The sequence below is a fragment of the Phyllostomus discolor genome, chromosome 4, assembly GCF_004126475.2.
Source record: "Phyllostomus discolor isolate MPI-MPIP mPhyDis1 chromosome 4, mPhyDis1.pri.v3, whole genome shotgun sequence".
Lineage (NCBI taxonomy): Eukaryota > Metazoa > Chordata > Mammalia > Chiroptera > Phyllostomidae > Phyllostomus > Phyllostomus discolor.
The window spans coordinates 23,826,561-23,853,384 of NC_040906.2; the positions used below are offsets into that span (position 1 = coordinate 23,826,561).

A 26,824-nucleotide genomic window follows, 5' to 3' on the forward strand; every position below is an offset into this window, starting at 1 on the left:
AATCATGCATAATGGTCAAAATATTTCCAACGACTGGAAATGTCTGCCTCCCTCTCATTTTCCATCTTTGACCATCACTGAGTTTTTCATGCTCGGATTATAAGCTCCTCATACATAACAACAGGAGGACAAAAAGTTGATTAATAAACAAAACTACTACACATTCCCTATGAAAAGAAATGGTCCCAATCTCAAGCTACTGAAAACTATGAAGCTGAAGACTGGGAGATCGGTGCCAACACCTGTCTCCCCAGGATGTGACCAGGTCAGAGGACCTTTCTGAGGCGAGGTGACGGAGAGGAAGGAGGAAGGTGCAAGTGCCGACACCTGCTCACCACACAGAGGCCGAAGGAGGCTCTGCGATCTTCCCCACACACCGTGCCCTCTTCTCCCCACACTGTGCTTCGGCAAACAGCTATCCCCTGGCATGCAGCCATCATAACTAAAAAGAAACAAACAGGGACTGGATCACAGACACTGAGGAAGGAAAGAAGGAAGCACCAAAGCCAGGGAGATGGAGGATATATATATATCACATCACAAGGAACAGAGGAAATGTTCAGATAAATACTTCTCGGTGGCCTTAAAAAATTTATAGAATGACCTCTTTTTTAAAAAGGAGCTCAAAGAAATATCAAAATAGAACAGAATAAGATGAAAAGGAAGCTGGCAGAGCTCCAGAGGAAAAGGAAAAAATAAACATTACAAGGATCCAAATACAGTTGGAAACAAGATGAAAAACAGGAAGCAATGATAAAGGGACAGGGACGACAGAGATGACAGAGACAGAGGACAGCACATACACAACGCTGATATTCCTGAAGAACAGAATGGAACACACGGAAGAGAACAGGCACAAACAGAACATAAATTTTCTAAAATGAAATTTAAAAAGCCTGAATTTGCAGCTCAAAAGGACAAACCACATTCCTGGAAAACTTTATAAAGCACCATTAGCACTAAATAGTGTCATTAACCCTGGGGAAGTTACTGATAAGGAAAAATCAGATAACCATGTAAGGAGAAAAAAAGAGAACTAGAAAGGGAAAAAAGAGAACTAAAGAGGGAAAACTAGGTTGCCTCAGAGTTATTCACAGTAGTTCCCCACACGCAGAGACGGGGAGCGTCGCCATGAAGCCTGGGCAAAGTAAGACTCAAAAATGTCATATCCAGCTAATGACATACTCTCCGAGTATGAGTAATAAACACTTTTTCAAGCATTCAAAAATTAATGAAATACAAAACCCTAAAACCTATCTTGAACAATATACTTTTCAATTAGTTCCAGCGGAGCAAAATACAAATAACCCAGGAAGAAGGGAAAGACGGTGGTACAAGGGCTAAGGGTGGGTGCCTAATCCCTTAAGTACAGAACTCATATTCACCGTGAGATTTGTGGTTACTGAACAAAAAATGCAGATGCCATAAACCTTGACACAGTAAAAAGAGTGTTGTAATACAGGTGAGGGAGAAGGTGGGAGAAGTGTAAGTGTGTTCATTTTTCTTCACTCCAATATACAAGCTTAGTTAATTATTCCGAGCAATGTTCTCCACTTTACTGGGTCGTTTTTAGCAAGTAATATCTCTTGTTACGAAGAACTATTCATCTGACCTTCATCAATTCCTTTAATTTCACTTGATTCTTTCTTTTGTTAAATTTAGTATTTGTTAAATTTAATCATTTTTACTTAAAATATGATTACAGATTACTGCTATTTTTGTAAACCAGCTGTCATACCTTTCATCAGTATGCACAGAGCTCTCTGAACTAATTTTTATAAGTAATAATAATGGTTACTTATGAACTGTAATTTTTAACTTTTTCTACTTTTGTTGGTATTGACTTTGAATTTCATAATGAAATGAATGCACTATCATTTTTATAAAAACAAATATTTCTTTGGGAAAACTGCTTTTGATTTATCTCTTCTGTGTCGGAAGCTCCAAGAGTTCTGACAATGAAAAGGACACTCATCTAAACATCCACCATTTGCTACTTTTTATAAAACGGTCCAGTAACGACAGGTCTGCAGCACCGGTGCTGAGGATGACGTAACTCGGGAACCCCATTACTTTGTCCTGGCAAGCTGCCACTGTAATGAAATCCTGCTTCTGGATGGAAATCAATAAGACTGATATTTACCAGTGATCTCAGAGAGAAAAGGTGAGAGAATTATTCATAGCTACTAAGGTGCTCCTGTTACAAGTCTTAGGTTGTTGCTGACTTCTCAAAAACACCACCAGGTCTTCATCACTCCAACACAAAATGCCCATTTCAGCACAGAGACCTAGGTCAGGGCTGGGTCAGTGCATGCTAACATCTACTTTAATGAAGCGATATCTGAAAAGCAGAGGGCTTTACTAAGTCCTTTACTTTCCTAAGGACTGTTGGGAAAGAAATATAAAGTGAACTCGGCAATTTAAAAAAAGGAGAAAAACTCCCTTCATGTCTCTTCTTCCCCATTCCCTTCTTCCCCTTTTCTCCCCTGGAAAACAGACCTAGAACTAAAGGAAATTCAAGCAGGCTGCACGGCGCTCACTGCCCTATAGATCTGTCGGTTCCTAGCTTCTAAATATATGGACTGGCATAAAGTCTACTAGGAAGAAAGGACCCTCCTACAAAGCTGAAACACACTGACACACTAAAAAACATGTTTGCATTTTTTATGCCAGTGATACTAAACACAAGTATAAAACTATGACTTAAAAATACGTGACACATTCAGGCAAAAATCTCATTAACAGTAAGCCAAAAAAAGAGGGTGGGGAGGTAGGAGAGGGTACAGGGGGAATAAATGCTAGTGAAAAGGGACTTGATTTGGGGTGGCTAACACACAATACAATATATAGATGATGTATTATAGAACTGTACACCTGAAACCTGTTAATTTTATTAAGCAATGTCACCCCAATAAATTCAATTTAAAAAGGGGAAAAAAGAACAGTAAACTCTCCAAGGAACCACCTGGGAAAACTCTATTCAGTAACTGCTTTTAGGGAAGGCTCTGATTGCAACCTGTGGTCTGGAATGCCATGGCTTTGTCAACTGTCAAAGCCTGAACTCTCCTTTCTTCTTGGGAAAAAACAAAAGGCCTGCATGTATTTCTAACTATGTCAACGTGGAAAAGAACCTCCTCTTACTGCAAGGTAGTGTACCATCCCATAATGTCTTTCTGAGCCTCTGAACACCTTCTTACATTTAAAAGAATTTAGCCATCCCATCCTCTTCCACTTATACTTCGAGGTTTAGACCATCATTAATGTTAACAAATACCTACTGTTCAGTGTGAAAACACAAGTACAGTTAACTAGAAAACAAACTTTTTCTCTTTCTGCTCAGACAATGCTAAGAATCCTAACTACACAGCTGTTAAGGAGTTAGACTGTTTTGTCAGCACCAGAGAAGTGAAAAGCAAGTTTTCTAATTGATATAAAGCATGGGAGCTCTTATCCTTTAGGGAGCAAACAACCATGAAAACAAAAAGACTAAATCTGCAGCAGCAAAAGGTAAAATTCGGTGAAGGTAGCCTGTTCACCTCAGCATGAAAACAGAGATTTCGAGCTGTAACTGAGAAAAAGTCTGAAGGAGTAAAGGCCAGAGAGGGGGCACACAGGAACATGGAGGTGCTTGACAGCTTATATGGTCAGGAGGTCGAGTGGCCCCGGGGAAAGACTCCGACTGAAGTTCTCCTCTGCCTAGCAAACACACCGACCGCATGATGAACCTGGGAACAGAGGCTTCCCATTTCACTCTGCAGCTGAAGTCACTACTGTTTGTGTCCCCACCCTGCTCCCTGTTTACTCCTTCTCCAGGGCCAGCACATATATGGTAACCAACCCCTCCTATAAGCCCTTTCTCTGGCAACATTTGCTCAAATAGGACAAAGAGTGACCATCCAGATAAAGTCTGCTTTCGGTCTGGAGAGACAGGAGTGGTGAACTATAATGCCTGGCTTGTCCAGAGTCTTGGGAAGAAATTCCAAGGAACTTCTTGGTGGTCTGTGAGGCCTATAGTGATTTACGGGAAAGAAACGATGCTGGGTTGTACGGGAACTCTGAGTTTTAAATCTAACCCTTCTGAACAGGATGATCCGTTTTATAAAATGTCAACATACAACTATATTGAGGCCAGGCATTCCCATGAATGCATGGGAATCAGAGTTGTCCCACAAGACCACCCAACTCTCTCAAGCCTGGATTCTCTGTACACTCACCGCTGTGTGAGGCTGCCTCTTCAGAGAAGCAGTGGGACTCTAGGGCCAGAATGCTGATTTAAATCCCAGGACTACTGCTAACTAGAAGTGCAATCTTCATGTGCAAGACCTGACTTCTCTGTGTCTCAGCTGCATCTTCTCTAAAGAGTGGGTACAATACGCAGGCATTGTTGTGAGGATTCAATGAGTCAGTTCACAAAAGGCACTGTGCGCTGCAACACACACCAGAAGTGATCGATAAGTCACTTATTCCTATCGGGTTTTTTGCCTGGATTCCAAGTCCTGCTAACTTTGAGTCAATATTTGTATCCTTTTGCTGATAATTCTGAAAGTGAAAATCAGATCTAAACCATCACTGTTAGAAGCCTTGGTTTGCACATATACGCCACTTGCAAATTAGGTAACTGGAAAGTTTGATAGTCCTTTCTTCCACTGCAAGCCCCTCAGCTCTACCAATGCCTGGAAATGAAGCCTTAAAGAAATCAGATTTGGCCCTGGCTGGTGTGACTTAATGGATGGATTGAGTGCGGACTTGCGACCCAGAGGGTCACTGGTTCGATTCCCAGTCAGGGCACATGCCTGGTTGCGGGCCAGGTCCCCATTTGGGGATGCACAAGAGGCAACCACACATTGATGCTTCTCTCCCTCTTTTTCTCCTTCCCTTCCTCTCTCTCTAAACAAGAATAAATAAAATGTTTTCAAAAAGTCAGATTTGGTATTTAATTCCTCAAAACCTACATTCTCAGTCTCAGAATACTCATCAAATTTCTGATGTACTCATTCTTCCTTCTACTTACTCTTTACTATCTAAATAATCTGAAATACTAAGATACAAAATGCACAGCTTAATAATCCCATATACATAATCTACAGTCACATACATAAAAGCCCAATAGGCAATATGCCCCACACTGGGAAAGAGAATGACAATGGCAGTGGACTGGAAGTTCTAATCCTGGGGCCCAGGACTCAGTGTAAATCAGGCCACCTTGGGCAAAAGAATCTATGACTCAATTTTAGCGTCTTCATCTGTCAGTGTGGAATTTGGTGAAAACTCAAAAGGCTCTACAAATTACAAAGCATGTATCAGATTGATAGCTACCTTTCTGGAGTTATTCTGTTATAAAGTAAAATAATACCTCTTTTTCCCCAGGCCTCAGATTCCTGAGACTCTTAACCACCTGGATCGTGGCCAGCACCAAGGACACAAAGCAAATCAATACTTTAAAGGTAGGACATCTTTTACACTTGGCTAGAGAAGACCTTTATTTCAAGGTCACTAAATCTTGATTTGCATAAAATGCTAATGATTTTGCTTATCTATTTTTCCGGCTGTAACATTAAGAAGCAACAAATTAGTAAGAGCTGGGCTGAAAGAACAGGTTCACCGATAGTAAAATTATAGCCTACAGCAAGAAAACAGGTGTGATATATATTATACAGCTGGTTAACCAGCTGTATAATATATACAGTTTGCATATTTTTTAAAAGTTAAATTATATCTAATATATATTCTATCAAAGAAACAGGAAAATATTTAACCCATTTTAGAACAATTCTTTCAAAAATGACCCTTTTAAGTTTACTACACCAAGGAGTAAGCTTTAGTTATCTGGAAAACCCACTTAACATAAAACAGTCCATTCCCCAGCAACCTTATATAAATGAAGATTCATAATGTAAAACCTTTAAAAATAGCCCTTATAGGTTTTAGGTGATGGGGGAAAATAGGCCAAAATTTACATAGTTTCAGCAAACATAAATGTGTAAGTGGAGTTGTGATTATTTCCAGTGGTTTTTAAATAGAAACCTTACTATAGTTTCAATCAAGTGCCGCCATGAACAGAAAAACAGAAAATGAGCCTGCTCAGACACCAATACCCTCGCCATCAGCAAGACTGCGGCCAGAACCGATTCGTGACAAGATATTTGCAAAAGATAATTAACAGGCAGGAGAGAGAAAGAGCGCTCTGCTGCAGGAACTAAACACCTGTTAAGTATCTATGATACACGCCAGTCTCCTTCACATACTGCACCTCGGTTAGGCCTCCCATCCATCCCAGTCCACAGTTTAATAAACTGAGGCTCAGAGTAGTTCCAGCATTTCCCCCAGTGGTGGAATCAGAATGCTACAAACCTAAGTCACGTTTCCACCACACCCCAAGAGTAATTATTCCCTGCACAAATAATGACTCCCCTCTACCTAGCGTCAGGCACGGCTCTACGTGCTGACGGGTCATGTATTCCTTCATCTCTCGTCCTTTTCTCACCCGTGTCTCCTCTCAACCAACCTTCAGACGATGCCTTTTAATCTCTTCTACTATGAGAAAGCATCCATGGAAACTTTTCTTCTTATCCCGCAGGCATCAGTCTCTCTCTTGGCATATGGTATGACCCCTGCCTTAAAATAAATATAAATACAATTCTGCAAAGTGAATGTGCTTCTCCTTTTTAATTACGTTAACTGTTCAAATTAGCACCATGACCACATCAGACAACACAGTGCACTGGAAAAGTCAAACTCCATTTCCCTGAGGATCACAGTGGCTTGGCCAAATTAATGCAATCTCCAGGGAACTAATTTATACTGCTTCACCTCATAAGGTTCACTCTTATATTTCTGAAGCCATTATCCAATAAAAATAAGCAATTAGCTTCCCAACATACAGAGAATAAGTATGCCTGGAGGAAAAATAGTCACTTAGTCCACCCCACAAATGAATGGGCTCTGAACACTCTACTGAGCGTCGTGCTTTGTTCAAAAGGAGACGAGGGCAGCCTTTCCTTGGGGCAAGTCTGCAGTGCTTCAAGTCAAGCACACATCTGTCCTACCAGCCAGCTCTTACTAATTTGTTGCTTTTTAATGTTACAGCCAGAAAAGAGAAATAACCAAAATTAATAGCATTCTATATAAATCAGCATTTAGAAATCTAGTCAAAAGACTTGAAGCCTTCCCTAGCCAAGTGTGAGAGATGTCCTGCCTTTATTTAAAACAGTGATTTCACAGACTCCATGCACCTTTCTGCCTTGTGTCCTGGACGCCGCTCCTGAAGACATGCCCCAGAGAATTTCTTACACAGGCCCATGGGCAACTGGTCCACAGGTCCACCACAGTATGGACTGTGGTTGCAAAGAGCCGAAAGGAATCTAGATTTTTCTCCCTGGGGAAACAGAAGAGGGCTAGACACACTCCACAGGGTCCTCTCCATAGTTAGATACAGTGGGCTAGATGTGTATGGTTGAAGGCAAAGATCTTTAAATGTTGTGTTGAGCAGAGATTTGTAGCATAACACTTATTACCGAAAATAAAGGTATATGCCCTAAACTATAATATATATGTATTTATAAGAACACATACAAATAAAAGATCACGTAAGACCCTTTGGGACTGTTGCCTCGATTAGGCAGGGGTGGGGAAAATAATAAGGGGACTGGAAATGACAAAAGTGCAAACATTGCACAATATTGGGGCTCCGTCCAGACCAGTGATATCGCGTGCCATGAATGAGGAAGATGATTAACGGCCTGGATGTTTATGTTACATCAACCTCCTGAAATTCATGGAAAAATTAAAGGGATATCCATCATCATCGCCAAAATACAGTATATTTACAAATGCTTGACTTCTTTCCTACTGTTCTTCAAAGTCAATGGAAAATACTGATTTTTGCCATATTTGTTTTACATAGTAGTGATTCAGTAAATAACATGTTATTGAGAAAAATACATGCATTTCTTTTTTAAAAAATTTTAAATCTGGAAAATACAGAGGAAATACTTTTGCTGGCTCATAGGTAATACAGAAGAAAATACCTACAGCTATTCATGAAATGTTTTTAAATAAACTCATCAGACAGTGGCCCATTTTGAACAAAGACAATGGCCAAACAACTTAGCTAGCTTAAAGGGCACAGCCTTACACACAGGTGCCTGCTGTGTGTACACAAAAAGAGAATTTTCAACCGGTTTTAAATGGCCAACGTGTTAAAAATAATAAATATAATAAATAATAAGTTAAAAGGCATGGTATTTAATGCTGATGGTTTTTAGGTTATTTTTCTTTTTTTAAGACATTATTTATTTATTTTTATAGAGGGAAGGGAAGAAGAAAGAGAGAAAGAAAGAGAGAAACATCAATGTGCAGTTGCTGGAGGCCGTGGCCTGCTACCCAGGCATGTGCCTTGACTGGGAATCGAACCTGTGATGCTTTGGTTCGCAGCCCGAGCTCAATCCACTGAACCACACCAGCCAGGGCTAGATTATTTTTCTATGTACCATTATCCCTCTCCAAATTAAGGAAAGTTAGTGTGTTTTTTCTACAATTCTTCTCAAAATCATCAGATCAGATAGAGATTTTTGACATCAATTTTCATTTTTAAATAGTCTAATGTTTTCTCCAAAGAAGACAATGAGAACATATTTAAGTTACTGCATATCAAGCCAGAATGTTAAAATATTTTTTATATTTCAATGCAGTTTTAGAAATAAAACTAAATTATATTTAACACGTTGGTTTTACATCTCTTAATGGTTATTAACTGTTCTCTTAATAGACTGTACTCAGTTCATCTATAAAGATGTATACTATAAGACCGTGTAAGGTCATCTATAAAACACGAGACAGCAAAAATCTGGCAGAATTCAACCTGAGATTGCTCTCACCTCACAAGCAGCTCTTACAGACTTCAAAACACCATTTTTAGACTGCAAAAACCTCCTACTGTTTAATACTACTGAACACTGGCAGAGAAAACTATAAATAACTTCTTATGTGCTTAAAAAATAGTACTTTTCAAGTGCTAAAAAAATTCTTTTTGTACCTTTCCAGTCTTTTCTACTCAGAAAATAATCGATAATCTGATTTGGTATTCTAAGTGAACATGTATGAACAGAACATTGACTATTTAAGGGGAGAGGGAAACAACAGCAATCTCAGGATAGGAAGCGCTGATAACTGAATGAAGCAGACTAATCTTCAGTCTCCAAAAGTGAGTGACTTTTAAGTACAAAACTGGCACTGGGAGGTAAAAAAAAATTACAGAAGGAGAGAAAAAAGGCAGTTGATAAGTCAGTTCAGTCTCAGAAGCAGTCGCCTCGGCCTGAAGGTGCTCTGAAACACAGAAGAAAACCACTCAGTGGGGATAAGGAGAGAGTTAAGAGTCAGCCAGGAAGTTGCACTGCGTGGTGTTGAAGAATTTACCCAGCCCTGCCTCTCCTGATTCAAAGGAAGCTCATGAAAGACGCTGCAGGTTGTTCTTGGAGACAGAAAACAAATACACAAACACAAATGTGATAGTTCTCATTCCGGTGTCAAAATTAAAGCTCTTTTTTAAAAAATTAAAGCTCTCTTAATCAAATCAGCAGCCTTTATAAACTCTTCCAAATTCAAAGTGGAGGTTCCAAAGTTACATAGTTTTAACCAAGTTAAGAAAGGTGGGAAGCACACCTAACACAGCGTCTTTCAATACAAGAATCAGGTGCTTTATGAAAGAAATTGATACCTTGACTTGTAACTCAGAAAAGCACCAGAGTAACTGTGATTGCATCCAACTCTCAAAGATGATTTGGATCATGCTTTCTTCAAATAGTAAGAAAACATCCTTTAGTCAAAAAAACAAATTAAAAAGTGCAAAGTTGCTACATTCAAAGCCCTAAATCAACGGTGGAAGATGACAGAGGGGCTCAGGTGGAAGGAAAAAGTGTGCCAGGAATGTGTCCCCCAGCTAAATCATGAACTCCCCTCACAGGTGGAGGCGCGGGCCGTGACAGCAGACCTGGCGCAGACCCACCCTCTCTCAGGCTCTCGGACTTCCCTTGATGCCAAGAGGAGAGAAAAAACAAGATGGACCCTCTGGATTTCGCCCAAAGGACAGCACAGGGACATCTGTGCTGCTCCGACAAAAGCACTGCTACAGGGCCATTTGTTCATCGAACTAGACCGAGAAAATCATTCTGATTTGATTCCAGAGTCTCTATCATCCACTGCTGTGGCAAGAGAAGCCAGTCACATTAAAGGTTTTATTTCCTTCTTCAAGGCCATTTTTCACAAATGTGGTAATATCATCGACTGTCATGGATAACCACCCACACACCTGTGCCACACACATACTGAGTTCCGCCGAAGGATTTGTGGGTTTTGTACGTTGAGAGCCATGAAATTTAATGATTACTTAGCAGGAAGTGGGCTTCAGAGGAAGAGCCAAAGAGACTGATTTTCTTTTGGCTTCTGATACAGCTTTGCTACAGGACAGTGAGGATGGTGCTACGAGACCACTCTACACTGACATTAGAATCCGATCAAGGTACCGAGCAAGTCTTATACACTGGCTTTTACAAGGAGAAGGAAGAATTCCTTTCATCTATCACAGAAAAACATAATTTTCCAAACAAGTCACATAATATTTTAATTATCGAAAGTATCTCCAAATAGCCTATCTTGAGGAGCACTGTGAAATCGAAATAAGAAAATGCAGGAATGGGTGTTTTGTTGCTGGGACTGGGAACAGGAATAGCTTTACTGTTCTCTGAATCTACAGACTTGGAAACCTTGCCTCGAACTGCTCTTATGAAAAAGGATATTGAATAGTGTCTTTCAGTTTGCTCATTTTTCTATAGTTCGCCAAATCAAAGGCACAAAAGAACCGAGGTATTCAAAGCTGGATGGAAAGGTAGACGTATTATTGACTTCTGAAAGCACACACCGCTGCCACTCGATGTTAACACACTCTGTGGCGAGTACACTAACGATTTCATAGAAATAGAATTAACTAGACCTTCCGAAGGAAAAAGGGCACATATTCATTTTTAACCTGAGGAAAATCAGCACTGCACTTTTTCAATTCATAAAATGACTCCTAGTTATTAGTTATCAGTGAGAAACGCAATGCAAAATAACTATCCTGCTTCAACCATCACTCGTACATATCCCGTGAATATTCCATATGAGATATTGACTCATCAGTAAAAATAAATGAGTGCTCAAGAATTATTGTTCCCCCCACCCCATCTAAAAGTATTAAAAGTAATTCATCCTAAAATTATTCATCCTTCAAAATGCAGCTCAACCATCCCCTCCTCTGTGTAGCTTTCCCTGATCCCACACTAAATTGTGGGCTTCTTAAAGAGACTGACTACACCTCACCCTGGCTGGTGTGACTCAGTGGATTGAGCACCGGCCTGGAACCAAAAGGTCCCTGGTTCAATTTTAGTTAGGGCACATGCCTGAGTTGCAGGACAGGTCCCCAGCTGGGGACATGTGAGAGGTAACCGATTTATGTTTCTCTCACACATGGATGTTTCTTCCTTCTTCTCTTTCTCCCTCCCTTTCCCTCTCTCTGAAAATAAACACTTTTTTTAAAAAGAGAGAGACTACATCTCATTCTTCTTTGTTTCCCAATAATTTAGCATAGTGTAGAGGATGAAGGAAGGGAGGATGGGCAAGTGCTACCAGTCACATAAAGAAACCCTTTACCATTGTCTGAATAGCTTTAAAGAGTAAATCATCTCCTTAGGGTCAAGTACCAGTTCATCAGCGCTTAATGAATAAATGCTAACAGTAATAAGAGCCTCAGATGTAACTAAGTGTCTAAGAAATTCTAGGGATTTATACGAGACATAGTCTTGTCCGTACGCTGTGAGATCCTTCTTGTCCCATAGTTTAATCTGTTATTTATTACATACATGAAGTCATTTAGGCAAAAAATAAAGGCAGAAGCAATGAAGTGTACATTCTACATTGTATTGGAGATGTTTAGCCTCTTATTTGAAAAAATATTCCTGTAAGAAAGATAAATATATTTTTAATTTTAAAATTACTTTAATTGCAATGAGGAACTGAAACTTTCGGCAGCAATGGTCTTATGGAACAGCCTGTGTGGGCTGTTTTGTTTTTTAAACACAAGTGAAACACTAAAGCACATGAATATCACGGAAGATAAATTAGAACTAATTCCTTAAAGAGAGGACTTTCATAAATACATCACAGTAAAAAATAGTTAAGATTCTAACATTATAATTAATTTGTAAAATTAGGGGAAATGACTCTATGAATCTTGTCTATAAATCATCAAAAAGTGATTCTAGAAATAGCACAGTTCCTATTGGCAGCAGACTTTAATGCATTATTGTTTGGGCTAGATTTCTGCAAGGAATAGGAGTACTGAAAGTTTATCAAAATATAAAAAAGGCAAATGATATAAAATTTATTTCTCTAAGATCCATCTTCGTAGAGCGTTCCAAACATAAGTTCAGTGGAATTACTTATCACTGGAAAACGTCTCAACTCACAAAAGCTTTAACAGTGAGCAATCCTGAGTTCTGATCCCAGCTCTGTCACTTACTAGCTGTGCAGTTTTATTAATTTCTCCAAGCTCTCGTTTTCTGTCACTCCATGCCTCACCTCTCTTGCTTACCTTCAGTCCTTCCCAATCTCTAATGCTCCAACCTTTGGCCAAATCTTAAGCTTTAGGTCCGAGCTCAGACATTTAGCTCCATTAACATTTAGCTCCCTATCCACTCCCACCTTCCCGTGAGGGATAAGAGCCCACCGCACACTTCTCACACTATGATTTAAATGCCTATAGACCTTTCTCCTCCCTTGTTCTGTAAGCTTCATGAGGGAAGCGTTTCTCTCTGGCAGCTTCAAGAGTGTCTGGCACTTAACAGGTCTCAATAAACATCTCTGAAATAAAAAAGTCCTTGGGATGGTTCATTAAAGGCTTCAATCAATGGAAATCTATCGATCAATCCACTGAGGTTAGAAAGAACTTTATGCATTTGGCTTTCACAGAAGGTCAATATGAGAAGTCCATTTAAGCAACATTTCTGGGTCATTCACAAAACCATGGTTGCAGACATTAACCATGCTACTGAATGCCCTGCTACATCAAACTAAAGAGATAAATTTCTCCTGGACAGGAAAACATTTACATCTCTAGGCAGACAGATAAACTTTTACTAGGTAATGGGAATTATATGTGGTCTTTCTCACTTAACTATCAGAAAAATAAAATCTAAATTCAGTTAACTACTGTAAATTTAGTAAGTACTAGATGCCTAGTAACGCCAAATCCTATGCCATGATAAACTTCTGCTGCAATTTTTATACATTGATTTGTCTTCAAAAGACCAAGAGTTTTGAAGAATGAATCAAGTTCAAGTTTTGTTTGCCTACATTCTGCAAAGGGTCTTTATTTAACCCACCAGCCAAAAAATAGTCTTTTAATACACTAGATATGTGAATTAGACTATTTTTTATATCCTAAATTAAATAAACAGTGCAATGTGATCCCATTGACAATTAGAAAGCTTTGACTTCACTAGAAATTCTTAGATGACGTATTTTTTTCTCCTTGGTGATAGAGGCTATAGCCACAGATTCACCCTTTCCGGGCAATCACAGTATCCTCATCTCTTGAAACTTAGAGAGTCTAAACCCAGGTCTTAGGGCCCTCCTGATTTCCCAGGCCTGGTGTTTAATCTCTCTGGGTCCTATTCACCCACAACAATGATTATCAACAGGCAAGAGGGCATGGGGGTAAGGAAGTCACTTACTGAAGACTGAGGTAATACCCCCTGCCCTTCACCGCCCAAGAGTTACATTAGGTCTTGTCCACCTATGGAAACCAAGGCTCAATGCATAAATACCAATGGTTTAAATGTGATTTTATTTTTACTGCTTCTGCTATTATTGCTTTATAATTATATAATTACATATAATTGTTTTTTTGTTTTAGAATTATGAAGGTCACTTGCAAAACACTTCAAAAGTAGGTCAGATACACCATGCTTTAAAAAATAGAACTAGAACCTACTTAGGAAATGCTTAATTTGTTATAAATTTTTTCAAGAGCTTCTCAACCTGATCTACCCAGAATAAGATGGGCCGTCATCAAAAGCAAATGATAATGACAACACCCAAAACAGTTGATATAAGGTTAACTCTTTAACCAGAAATGTCCTAGGGAGACCTGACAGGTACACACTGGATCAGAGAAAAAGCATCCAAACGTTTAGAATTAGACCGGAAAGGATGCCTTAAGAGGTGAAAACCCCACAGCAACTCATCCCTGCGAGTACAGGAAACCATAGACCACTAACTACTGGACCTGCAGGAGAAATAAAAAGCAATGTTCATCCACATCATATTGCATGTCACAGCGGCAATCAGTATTTATGGCAATTTGGGGGGTCTTTACCTCTTAAGACTCCTTGTTACCACAGATAATACCAAAACTATGAAAATAGTTCCACTCTTCCTAATGTACATAAAGATAAAAAAGACCATAATCTCTCAAAATGCACTAGTGTTAATTACGGGAGACAGACAGATTTACCCATTACCAAGGAGCAGCTTAATGCTAAATGTCTCATGGCAATAAGTAAGCAAATAAATGAAAATTGGGATGTGTGTAAATTTGCCAGGGCTGCCTTTACAAAGTGTCGCTGGTGGCTTAGATGACAGAAACTCACTTCCTCACAGTTGCAGGGGCTAGAAATCCCAGACCAAGGTGTGGGCGGGGCTGGGTTCCTCCCGAGGCCTCTCTCTTCGGCCCGCAGTTGGCCACGTTCCCTGTGTTCTCACGTGGCATTTCCTCTGTGCACACTCGTCTGTGTCCAAATTTCCACCTCTTGTAAGGTCACCAGTCATATTGAATTAGGGCACACCCCAAAGACTTCATTTTAACTGAATGACCTCTTCAAAGTCCTCATTTCCAAATACTGCTACTCTCTGAGGTACTGGGTGTTAGGACCTCGACACAGGAATTTGGCGGGGTGGGGGGGAACACAACATGTAACAGATGGTCTGCTCAAAAAACAGGATTTTTCAAAATCCTGTTGGGGCCTTATTTTCTTTATACTGTTCAAAATGGGCTAAAATTGTTCAATTCTTCTTTTCTCCCTTCATCTGAGCAGATAAGCAATCATTAGAATTATGCCCGGCTCACTTGTAAATTGCTAGTCCAGAGCTGTGATCAAAGCAGCCACATAAGAAGACTCCAGATGGACAGCCCGTGCTGGGGCCCAGCACGTGACCGACTCTCCCCAGGCCCTAGGTTACTCAGCTGTGAACAGAGATTATCCCGTCCTCCTCACGGGGTATTAAAGGAACTCAAACTGAAGAACACGGGTAAAGGGCTTACTTAGCACATGGCCTATCACCCTCATTATTATTGTACTAGACAGCCTTCCTTACACAGATCCCTGAAATTAGGAAATAAAGCATTTAGGCTGTGAATTAGCAGCATCTTAAAGACACAGGATCCTGCAAGGGAGAGCAATGTCACACATCATCCCCAACTCCTTTGGACTAAAACCCAGAGAATGTGCCTTCACTGGCCGCTGCAGCAGCAAGACAGAGAGTGAAACCTGGGCTTGGAAAGGGCAGCACTTTCCCTGCTTCCCTGGCCCGGATGTGTAAGAGGAATTTCCGCAGCAGAACTGATAGGTAGCAGATAGTAAGGGAGAAGCGTGGGGGCAGCAGTGACACGCATGGGCAGCCAGTCTTGGTTCAGGGGTCACGCAAACTCAGGAGCCAAGACGGAAGACAGCGATGCCACAGCGTTGGGCCGGAGGGCAGGTCCATGCTTCTCACTCATCTCCAGCCACAGCTCCTAACTAACTCCTGGCCCTAGTCACTCACAAAAGGCAGCAGGGCTGTTTCTTTCTCCACATGTTCCTTCTTCCAGACCAAATTTACGTTTAAATCTCCAAATTTGCAAGACCTGAAATAACATTCCACTGAGTGAGACTGAAATTCCCTCTTCGAATCTGGTGCAACACCGAACAGGCAGTTTTGCCTTCCGGTTGCTGCTTGAATGTTCGAGCTGATTTGAGTGAAGCGGTCACCTCCTGCCCCCTCTTCTCTGCTCTGCCACTTCCTCTCTCCCTCCCATATCTTCCCAAATGGACGGCATCGGAGGCAAACTCTGGCATGCCCTGCCCACATGCCCTCAGCACTCACCGCAGTACACGGAAGGCAGCAGACTGCAGTGACCCCAGGCTGCTGGCCTCAGGGCCTCTGTTCTACCCAGGGGGCAGTACGGGGGAGGCACGGAAGAATTATTGCTCCGAGAAGCAGCCCTCCACCAACAACAGACTGGCAGTTGATGGACAAACTTCCATCCTTTTGGCCCCTCAGTTGAAAAACATTCTGGCATGTTGTAGAGAATGAACCCACAGACTCCCACAGGTCCTCAGTGGGCTGAGCCCCCAGTTGGGCACATGGGAACTCACACCTTTTCAGTTCCCTCCTCTTCCACATCTCACTTCCCCACTCCCTACAGGTATTTCCTAGACTCCGCGCTGCAGGATTTGCTACCAGGGATATCAAAACTGCGACAGCATCCTTGAAAAGGAACTTCAAATCCCACCTCACCCATGAAAGCTTCCCTCGGACCCAAGGCCTCCCAAGTCACTTCCTACCATGTTTGAATTCTGTTTGCGTATGTTTTCATCCCATTGCTCTACCGAGGGCTCCTGGAGGGAGGGATCCTTTCACTCCGAAGTCCCTGGGTTGCTCAGCACAGTATCTGACGCCCACTGGACACTCAGTAAACGCTTATAGACTGAGTAAAGAATGAATCAATCATGCTAATCAGCACCGAAAATCAGCTTCTCTGTTTAACCTAACCAAAACTACATCAATGTGGCTCTTGTCTTCCTTCCAAAGCACCGCATGAACTGCTTTTAATGAGCAGATTACTGTGAGTGTATTTCTTTAAATCAGCGTTTTCTTGATTAGTATCCATCTTAAATCAAACACCCCTGATTCCCCCAAAAAATCAGAACAAAGGTCCTTTTCAAAGTCTGGAACTACCTTACTGGATGCATCACTACACGCCTTTTCATCCTGCCTCTCGTCTTACTTAACACTTCTTCAAGGCCATCCTTCCCCGGTGAAGCTATTGGATGGCTCCAGTCACCTGAATCCCACACGAACCCACCTTTTCCTGCACACACTCCACAGGACACACCTTGAACACCATCCCTGGGGGAAGGGAAATATCACTGCAGGTCAGCACACACATGTCTGCCTAAAAGGGCTTTGTACTTGAGGTCTGTGTACTTCCCTGAACTAGGGATGCTCCATCCATTTTCCTTTCCTGAGATTCCTGGCAGCCCACTGTTCAGTCCCCACCAGCTACATATGTGCACCGAAGCCAAATCGAGGTATGACCCAGGGCTAGCAGTGTCTCCCCACGGGGTCTGTCAGAGGTCACAGAAGGTGTAATATTTGTCGGGATGCCAGTCATCCCTCTCTGTCCTAGCCAAAAGTGTGAACACAAAATGATGGTGCTGAATAGGACAAGGGTTAGCCACCCCAGTACAACTTTCTCAGCAAGTGAGACTGGAGAAGGCAGCTGGCACCTTGGACTAAAGAGGCTTTCCCGGGAGCCCTCGAAGGCGGACTCAGTCAGCCGCACTACCCAGTAGCCAGCAGAAGAGCTGGAATGACGGCAGCAAGTATCTGAGTATTTGTTCAGATTGCCGAGGAGACTCTAGGGGCACCGGGGGGTTCCCACCTCACCCAGGAGCAGATGTTGTAGTGTGAGAAGCTACCAAAGCCTAATTCTATCATTTTAGAAATAAAGTAAGCCTTTCGATTCCTCCCCCTTTGGAAGAACAAGCAGTGGTATAGAAAAGGGGGGAGTCCTTCACTAGAACTTCCCTAAGAAAGCAGAAAGGTTCCCAGGGGTCCTCTTCTCCGGGGTGGTGAGATGAGAATGCCGGGAGAGGGGCAGAGAGTATCTCCATGGTACAGTCACGCATCACCAGGGGTGCCCCCATTATCCAAGGCGTTGCTTGGGCATTATTCCTCAGCTATTACCCTCTCAGGGAAATGGACAGACAGAGAAGAGCATCCTCCAAAGACACCCTTGTTCACCCAAAACCTTCTCTGCATTTCCCCCAGAGCAGCCCATTCATGACAGAACCCCTGCTCACACTGTGGAATGCAGACCATATACACTTGATAACTACACATGCACGATTATTTCAGCTTAGCACAGGCCTGACGATAATAATGAAACAACTTTTAGCATTTCCTCCAGCCCCTCGTCCAACGTCAGAATTGCTTCTCTCCACTCGGTCCCCGATGAAGCATAGCCCTTCCTCTCCAGGTTTCACGTCCAGTCCTCAGTTTTAGGCTATCACCCTCCACTACTGACGTCTTGCCCTGATTTCACCCTGCCAGCGCTCTCCTGTACACTGTTCAAGACAAATGCCCAGGAGATGCTTGTAAGACCCCCGCATCCTCTCACTAGAGTGCTGCTCTCTCAGGAGCATGCTGCCGCGTTATTAGCCAAGGCTTTACATCTGACGCATCCTCGGTCTGCTCCCCACTCCGCACCAGGCAGAGGTCAGACGAATTACAGGGATTCATTTCACAATCAACAGGAGAGCATGCTGAGGGCCTGAACAATCACATCAGATACGGCCAGACGGTCTGGAAAGTTGAAGAGCCAAATATTCAATGACTTCTTTAATGGATGTCTAGTACAGAGCTCGTGGGACAAGTGGAGGAGTACCAGAGTATTACAAATGTGTTGTGTGTCTTTAACTCAACAGTGTATTTGTCTAAACTCTTAGTGCTCATGCACTTCTGCCACGGGCCTGTCAAACCGTCTCTAATTTTTTCTTCAGTCCACTTTCAGTAGGGGGAAGGTCACATAGTACACTACCTTCTCCTCATTTACAAAAAAAAAAAAACAAAACAAAACAGAAAAAAGTACTGACTGAAACTAAAACAGACTCGCTGTGCAGCTTTTCCTAGATCGTGAGCTCCATGAGGGGAGACACTCCCCAGTGCCGAATCCCCCCACACCCAGCCCAGTGGTGGCCTTGCGATAGTAATAATAATGAATCATAAATACCAATATTTGTTGAATGTTTTCAACAGCTCCGGCTGCCCTAACAAAATATCATCGGCTGTGTGGCTTGAACAACAGAAATGTATTTCTCACACTGCTGGAGGCTGGTTGCGAGAACAAGATGCTGGCCGATTCAATTCCGGGTGAGGGCCCTCCCCTGGCTTGCAGACACCTGCCTTCCTGCTGCGCTCTCACACAGGGCACAGCAAGGGAGCACCAAGCCCCCCGGTGCCTCTTCTAATAACACGAATCCTATCAGATCATGGCTCTGCCCTGTGACCGCACTGAACCTTCATTACCTCCTTGTTGGCTTTATCTCCAAATAGTTATGTTGGGGGTTAAGGTTTCAACATAGGAATTTTAGGGCACATTCAGTCCACAACACTGAACATGCCCTCCCAATGAGAAGACGCATAAACACAACATATTATCTCATTTAATCCTTACAACACCTCCAGCTTAGGAAGGAAACTAAAGTTGCAGAAGAATGCAGGGTGGGGTAAAAGTAGGTTTACAGCTATGAGTACACGAAACACAGAGTTTATTCTTATATTATTATGTATTAATTATTGTATTATTTTCCATATGAACAACGGTAAACCTACTTTTGTCCCACCCTGTACATCCATACAGTGGCATACTATTCAGCCACAACATAGGCGAACCTTGAAATCATTACACTAATGAAAGAAGTCAGTCACAAAAGAACACAAGTTGTACAAATCCATTTAGACAAAATGTCTGGAATAGACAAATTCTTAGAGACAAAAAAAGTAGATGAGTGGTTGCCAGAGGCATGGGGGAGAGGAGAATGGGCAGTGACTGCTACGGATAGGGACGAGTTTTCTTTCTGGGGCAACAAAAATGTTCTGGAATTACTGTATTTTTTCGTGTATAATGTGCACCCACGGTTTTTGTGCATACTACACACGATTATTATACCTCATGGTATGTAATCATTATACCCACACATAATGCGTAGACGATAGGAATTTTAGGGCATGTGAATTATATCTCATGCTGTTATTAAGAAAGAAGTTGAGAAACTGCCCAAGTTCACACAATTAGTAAATGGCAGCCCCAGGTTCAAACTTAGGTCTGACTCCAGAAACCTGAGCTTTCAACTATTACATAGCTCTGATCATGGTTATTCCCAATAAACATTTGCTGAGACACACAAACAAATTTAATTACAGGCTTTGGCATAATTCCAATCACACACGTGGGGAAGAAAATCCTCAGAGCCCCACCCCCCGCCCGCCAGGCACTTCAAAGGATCAATACACATTAAGAATTATTAATCTACTAATCCTTTTTAACTTTCTGTAACTTGGAACAATGGTTGTTCTAGAGGAAAAACAAAACAAAATGTAAAAGGAGAGTACCCTGAAAGGAATATGAGTACAGGTCCTCTGAGGCCACCATTAGGATGTTCTGAGCCAAATTAAATGCAAATCGGCTGGTGAGCGCCTGTGCTCCCTGCCCTCCCGTGTCTTCCCACCCCAACGCCTCGCCGTGGGCAATGCTCTGGCTGCACTGTTCCTCTCCGATCTCGCCTCCTCAGTCTCCCGCCACCCCCTCCTCCCGATTGCACTGCAGTCACACCTGCCTCTGTCCTTCTTGAACATTCCAGGCTCTCCTCAACACCAGCTGTCTTTCTGCCCTAGCTGGAAGGGATCCTCAGCCTCCCAGCCTCCTGGGGTGGCTCATCTTTGAAAATCATGTCTCAGCTCAACGTCCCTCTGCAGACAGACCTTCTGGCTTCTGTGACATCTCAACAACACTGGCCGCCCCCACCTGCAGTCCCTCTCCATCACACAGCTGAGTTATGTGTCCTTCAATGCACTCATCTTTATTTAGTGGCTCACCGTCTGCCTCCTCCCCGGGAATGAAGCTCCACTGGGGAGGCAGGGACCTGTCTATCGTATCCCCAGCAGCATCAGCAGTCGTTGGCATAGAGCAGATGTTCGCTCCACATTTGCTGAACAAATAAATGAAACACAACCTCTGCCATGAGATGCCTCAGCGAGCCAAGGGCTCACTTGTTCGATCTAGGACAGCACAGATTCCAAAAGGCTCTTCTTGAGGGAACTCGCATCAGAGTCATCTTCACAAGCTGGCTACACAGGCCTGGTAGGGTCATTAACCATCTAGATTCTACGGCCACCCCTTCGATTAGTTTATGTTAACATCTTGATGCTTTCACTCCTCCACTGAGCCCATATACTTATTTTATACCTTTTGCCTTTTCCCTCCTCTAACAGTTTTAAATTGCTGTAAATAGTGTGGCAATGACCACCCTATAATAGGAATGAGGTTTCTCTTTCCTCAGAAGCTCTTTCGGTTCCTCTGTGACTGATTTAGAAATTCTCTTGACTCATTAAGTTTATTCTAACGTGGATCAGACTTTTCCGTTAATCCCAGCCATTGAAAGTTATTTAAACTAGAGACCCACGCTGGCCAACTCATGTCACGTATGCTTACAAAGTACAATTCCCCTGGCTCCAGGCCATCACCGCACTCTCTCGTTGTCTGCAGATGGTTCGGGGAGATACCGCACGATTAGAGCTCCCACAGCCTCCCTCCCATTGCACGCCCTCTTCCCTGCAAACCTCCAATTTCTCCCAGTCCCTCAGCCTGCTCTTGACCCCATCTCCTTTCTTACCCAGACTGCATCCTGGTACTTATCTACCCAAGTTATTCACCAGTATTCAGAGAGGTCTGCCTCCACTGTTTTCCACTGAACCCTGATCTATACTACAATTTCCCCCCTTCCCTCATACACCGCAGTAATAAATAATAATAAATACATTTTAAAAATCCTCCATTGGGAATAATGATGCCAGACTAATGCATACCACGTGACTCCTAATGAAGGCCGCTCATAAATTTAGCATGACCCTGGTGAGCTTCCCCACCCATTCCTCTCAGCAATTAACCTAGACTTTCGTGATTTCCCTCAAGCCCCAACACACCCTCCCTCTCCATCCCAATCCCTATGGCAGATAATGCCATTTCCAAGCAGAAGGAACTCTTCTGAGATGCATTTCCTGAACTCCATCCCTTCACCTGCAAAGCAGTCTTTACCTGCACACGCAATAATAGCTTCACACAAGCTGAGAATGAACTGTCTCTTCTGGTTCAAAACTATCCATAAATTCTGCCTGATCTCACTCCCTTCTGTCTTCACCCAGACCTTGCCCCCTCAATGTTCTCCCCTCTCTTTGTATCGTCTTGTGCTGTTATATCCCTAAAAGGCCCCTCCCTCGACCCCAGGGCCTTCTTCTAGCCACTTCTCTGACTCTCTCTCCCTCTCCAACCTCCCCAATCAGCACTTGCTGCCTGCACCTCACCTCCTCTCATTCACTCCCAGCCCACTGTCACCTGGCTTCTGCCCCCAGAGCATCACTGAAACTGCTGCCTTCAGACCAGCAGTGATCGCTCAATTGGCAAAACCGAAGGGAAGTCTTCACTCCTTGTCTCCCTAGATCATTCTACTGCAGATGATGCTATAGATCCCACTCATCCTCTGTCCCTTTGTGGGCTCCTCTTCCTCTCCTCAACTCATAACTATCTTCCCAGCTTATGTTCTCCTTATCCTACCCACCCTCCCCGGACAATCTCTCGCACCCATGTTTGCCATTAATGCTTACATGGAAATGACTCTCAGCTCTGTTCTCTCCAGCCCCAGGTCTTGAGTTCCAGACTGTTATAGCCAGCCACCTCCTAGACACGGGTGTCCCCAAACGCCTCAAATCAATTATGTCCTGATTTCACATTCTTTTCTTTTCACCATTTAACCTGTCTGTGCCCTATGCTACCCATTTCAGCTGGATCCCACCTTCCACCCAGCTACCCAACCAAGGCCTCTATGAACTTGAACTCTTCCTTCTGCCTTGTCATCCACATCCAGGTAATCCTAATGATTTTTATCACCTGAAGATGTCTTGAAAGCATCCCCTCTCTGTGCCTCTCGACACTTCCTGAGAATTGAACTTCTGTTTATTCCCCTTACTTCACTTTTCACGGTCTGGGAAATAACGGGCAAGCACTTGAGCATGACATAAAAGATCTTCCGTGACTCAAGCTGTCTCTGGGCCTACCTCTCCTGACTCATCTCCCTCTGCCTCAACCCTGTAATTTACCATGACGTTCAGCAAAAGCCGCATGCTCCCTTAGCAGCCACACTGCTGCATGGCCCTGCCTCCTTGGCACACACTATCTCAAGAACATAATGCTCTATATTCATCCATCCTCACTCCCTCTCTTTCTCTGCTCCCCCGCCACCCAGCCCCAAGACTTCCCTTCCTCACTGACACTTGTCCTCTAAGACTGAGCCCAAGCATCACCTTTCCAAGATGCCTTTTCATACTCGTCCAGCCTGCAGAGCTGCCTCTATTTGGTGCATGTTTATCTCTAGCACAACAAATTTCACTGATTAAAAACTACATATTGATCTGATGGCCTCTCCCAACTGAACTATAAGCTCCTAAAGGCAAAGACTGCTCACAGCAGGTGCTTAAGTTGATTCCTTTTCACATTAAATATCAGCGGTGAATAACTTTCTGATGTGTTTTCAGACCTCTGACTACCCTGGACACCCCACATGACCCTTTTTCAGGGTCATCTGGTTGGGAGGCTCTGCTGTGGCCATCAGCCTCAACCAACACATAGCCATGTTGATTGCTGTCACACTACAGTCTGGAATGACAGTCTCCACTGCAGTAAGAGTTAAAGGAACAGAGGACCTAAACACTAAATTTAGCCATAGCTAACTTCTCAACATAGTCTAAGATTTGGCAAGACAAATCTCTTAGATGGGCACAGTGCTGACACAGCCTGGCGCAAAGGAATTCAACCAACGCTCAGCAGACTCGGGGAGAAAAACCTGCAGCACCTCTAACAAAGGAAGTTCTGAGTTCTGCTGATTCATGCCGACTTGAAGCTGCAGTAACACTTGAGTAAGGAGCACCCAAGCTGACTCTGCATTTTTTTCCTGCAGAGTTCACAGAATTTGGCATACAGGAAATTTAATAGTTCTTCTTTAGAATCCTTCGCGATTTCTCAGATTATTGATTGTGGTCCATCTACATTATGGTGTCTGATGGCATTACCTGGTACTTTTCTGGCAAAGATGAAGTCCTGGTCAAAATGCTGATGAGAGTTTAAAATGCTGATAGGAGCCCCTCGAACTAAAGAAAACCACACAGGAAACCCCCTTCACCAAATAAAGCTCACTGCTAACTCTGTTAGAGGTCAGTGAGCCCGGCTTTCATCAGCAGCTCTCGCCCACGCTTTGTACAGAGACATCTGTACAATGGGTTCCAACTTAGAAAACTGCATTTGAATATCCACATAAACACACGCTCCGAGAAAAATCAGGTAGACTTATATCAGGGCCAAAATTTCTAAAAGACCCGTATGACAGCACAGCAAGGAACCTTCTCAAAATATTTACAGGCCATCATTTTCTTTCTTCATTTAGAATTGCAACACAGTGTGAGAACCGCCTAAAGCAAGGTAAAAAGGAAGAAATTCTGAGACTGAAGTCTAATTATACTGGAGCTGGTAATTGATCCTGCCTCCTATTACACAAGATAGTCATGATTTTATAGTTAACATTTAAGTAACTATAAATATTACTTCAAATATTTATTTCACTTAAATCATAATATCTAAGTACTGTATTTGAGATATTTCACAAGCTAAATATTTGTTTTTTCTTTCCAGGAAAGGAAAAAAACAGTTAACTTCAGACTTGCATGTTCTTCTTTAGGTGCTATACAGCACAAAATTAACCTCAACAACAGACATTATTTTGACTAAATCCTTTTCATGAAGTGAAGTTTTATTACACGTGCTTAACGGGATTATGACTAAATACTTACTTGTTCAGTGTGAGGTCAAGAATAAATCTGGAGCCAAAAGCTTCAATCTGGAAGCTTGCCTGGGCCAGATGGACAGCCTAGGGATCCAAAAAGACAGAAAAAGTCCTTAGCTTACTTTCCTGTCTTCAAAGCTGATGTATCAATATCAAGAATAATATGTAGTAAGAACTTTTTTATGGATTGATTTACTTCTTTACCGACCCTTATGTAACAATTCATTCTTCTGTTTGTTTTTATTAAGGACTTTATATATTTATTTTTAGACAGAGGGGAAAGGAGGGAGAAAGACAGGGAGAGAAACATCAGTGTGTGGTTGTCTCTCATGCGCCCCTACTGGGGACTTGGCCTGCAACCCAGGCATGTGCCCTGACTGGGAATCAAACTGGCAACCCTTCGGTTCACAGGCCGGCGCTCATTCCACTGAGCCACACCAGCCAGGGCTCACTCTTCTTTAAAAGAAGTCTGGTGCATTGTCACAGTTGAACTTGGAAGACCTGAATATCTGTGCAGCAAGAAACTCATAGAGAGTCCTTTAAAATGAACACATCGTGATGGAAATCAAGAGTATATTCAGCTGGACTTACAAAGTGACCATGATGAACTGTGCAAAAGTCTGACTAATTAAAGCTCAGCTTCAGCTTATTTTGTGCACAAAGCTAACCAATTCTTTCTGCACACCTAAGTGAAAAATCATGTCAGCTCTCTGCTCTTCATCAGGAATTGGAACTTTCCTTAAATGATGTATCAGCAGAACATTACAGTAAAATGGGATAGCACAACCTTTTCACTTCAGGAGCACTTAGAACCAGGACCTTTGTGGCAACTGAGAGTTTGTGTCCCCCTTTAAAAGACACTCATTTACATCCCACCGCTTCTCAGCCTTTTGGCTAAGATCAGGTAAAATGTGCGTAAAAGTCACACATTTACAAACGTTATCATTATTGCGCCTGAATTCAAAATACAAAGATGATCTCATCCACACACAAACCACGTGTACTAGGTGTTACACATTAGTATTATGTGTACACATTAAAGATTAGTATAGTTCACAGAATCATTTTGAATAATGTAAATTAACAAATCAATGGATTTTTTAAATCATCACCGGAGGGCATGTTTATTGATTCTAGAGGGAGGGGAAGGGAGGTGGAGAGAGAGAGAAGTATCAATGTGAGAGAGCAGCACCAATGTGCCCTGCCCGGGAATCACCTCTGTGACCTCCAGGTTCATGGGCAACACTCCAACCAATGGGCAACCATCCAGGGCAAATCAATGAAGTTGTGTCCGACTGATATCCAATACAAAACTCTCCTTTGTTCTCCTATGGGGGGGGGGGCAGCAGGATAAATGCAACATTCACACCCTTCTCCCCCTCCCTTGCTCACAAACATCCTTCCTCCAGGCTTCCTTCCTAACACACAGCGGGTGTCACAACCATTGGGGAAGTCGCACATGCGCATAGCAAGCAGGCTCTTTCCACTCCCACCTTCTCCCCAACTGAAACCCTACTCATCCTTCAAGGGCAAGCCCATGGCATTACTTCAAGGAAACTCTCCTTCACAAGCTTAAATGAAAATGAACTCTTCATCCTCAGGGCTTGGGGCAAACTTTATTGGCTCCTCCCTTCACTGGCAGGAATGCTTCCCATACGGGGTGGACAGTGAGCTCCACAGCTCACATCACAAGCATCTGGCAAGTAATCGTAGACTAATGACCCTTCCCCGAAACACATGAACTTTCAATTAATTAAGCAAATACTTAGTGTCAAGACTTCTGCCGTGCCAAACCTATAACATACTATAAACCATGACTTCTTGTCAAGCACAAGTGCTGGTGAGAGTTACGCCATAAT

The 26,824-nt window shown here is 42.7% G+C and overlaps 1 protein-coding gene across 1 annotated transcript in view; it reads right to left on the reverse strand.

Moving 5' to 3' along the window:
- ADAM23 (ADAM metallopeptidase domain 23) overlaps nucleotides 1-26,824 on the reverse strand; it is a 149,458-nt gene that overhangs the window by 88,309 nt on the left and 34,325 nt on the right. Inside the window, 1 exon segment of the mRNA XM_028510104.2 lies at nucleotides 24,973-25,049. Within this exon segment, the coding sequence (XP_028365905.1) occupies nucleotides 24,973-25,049 (77 nt within the window).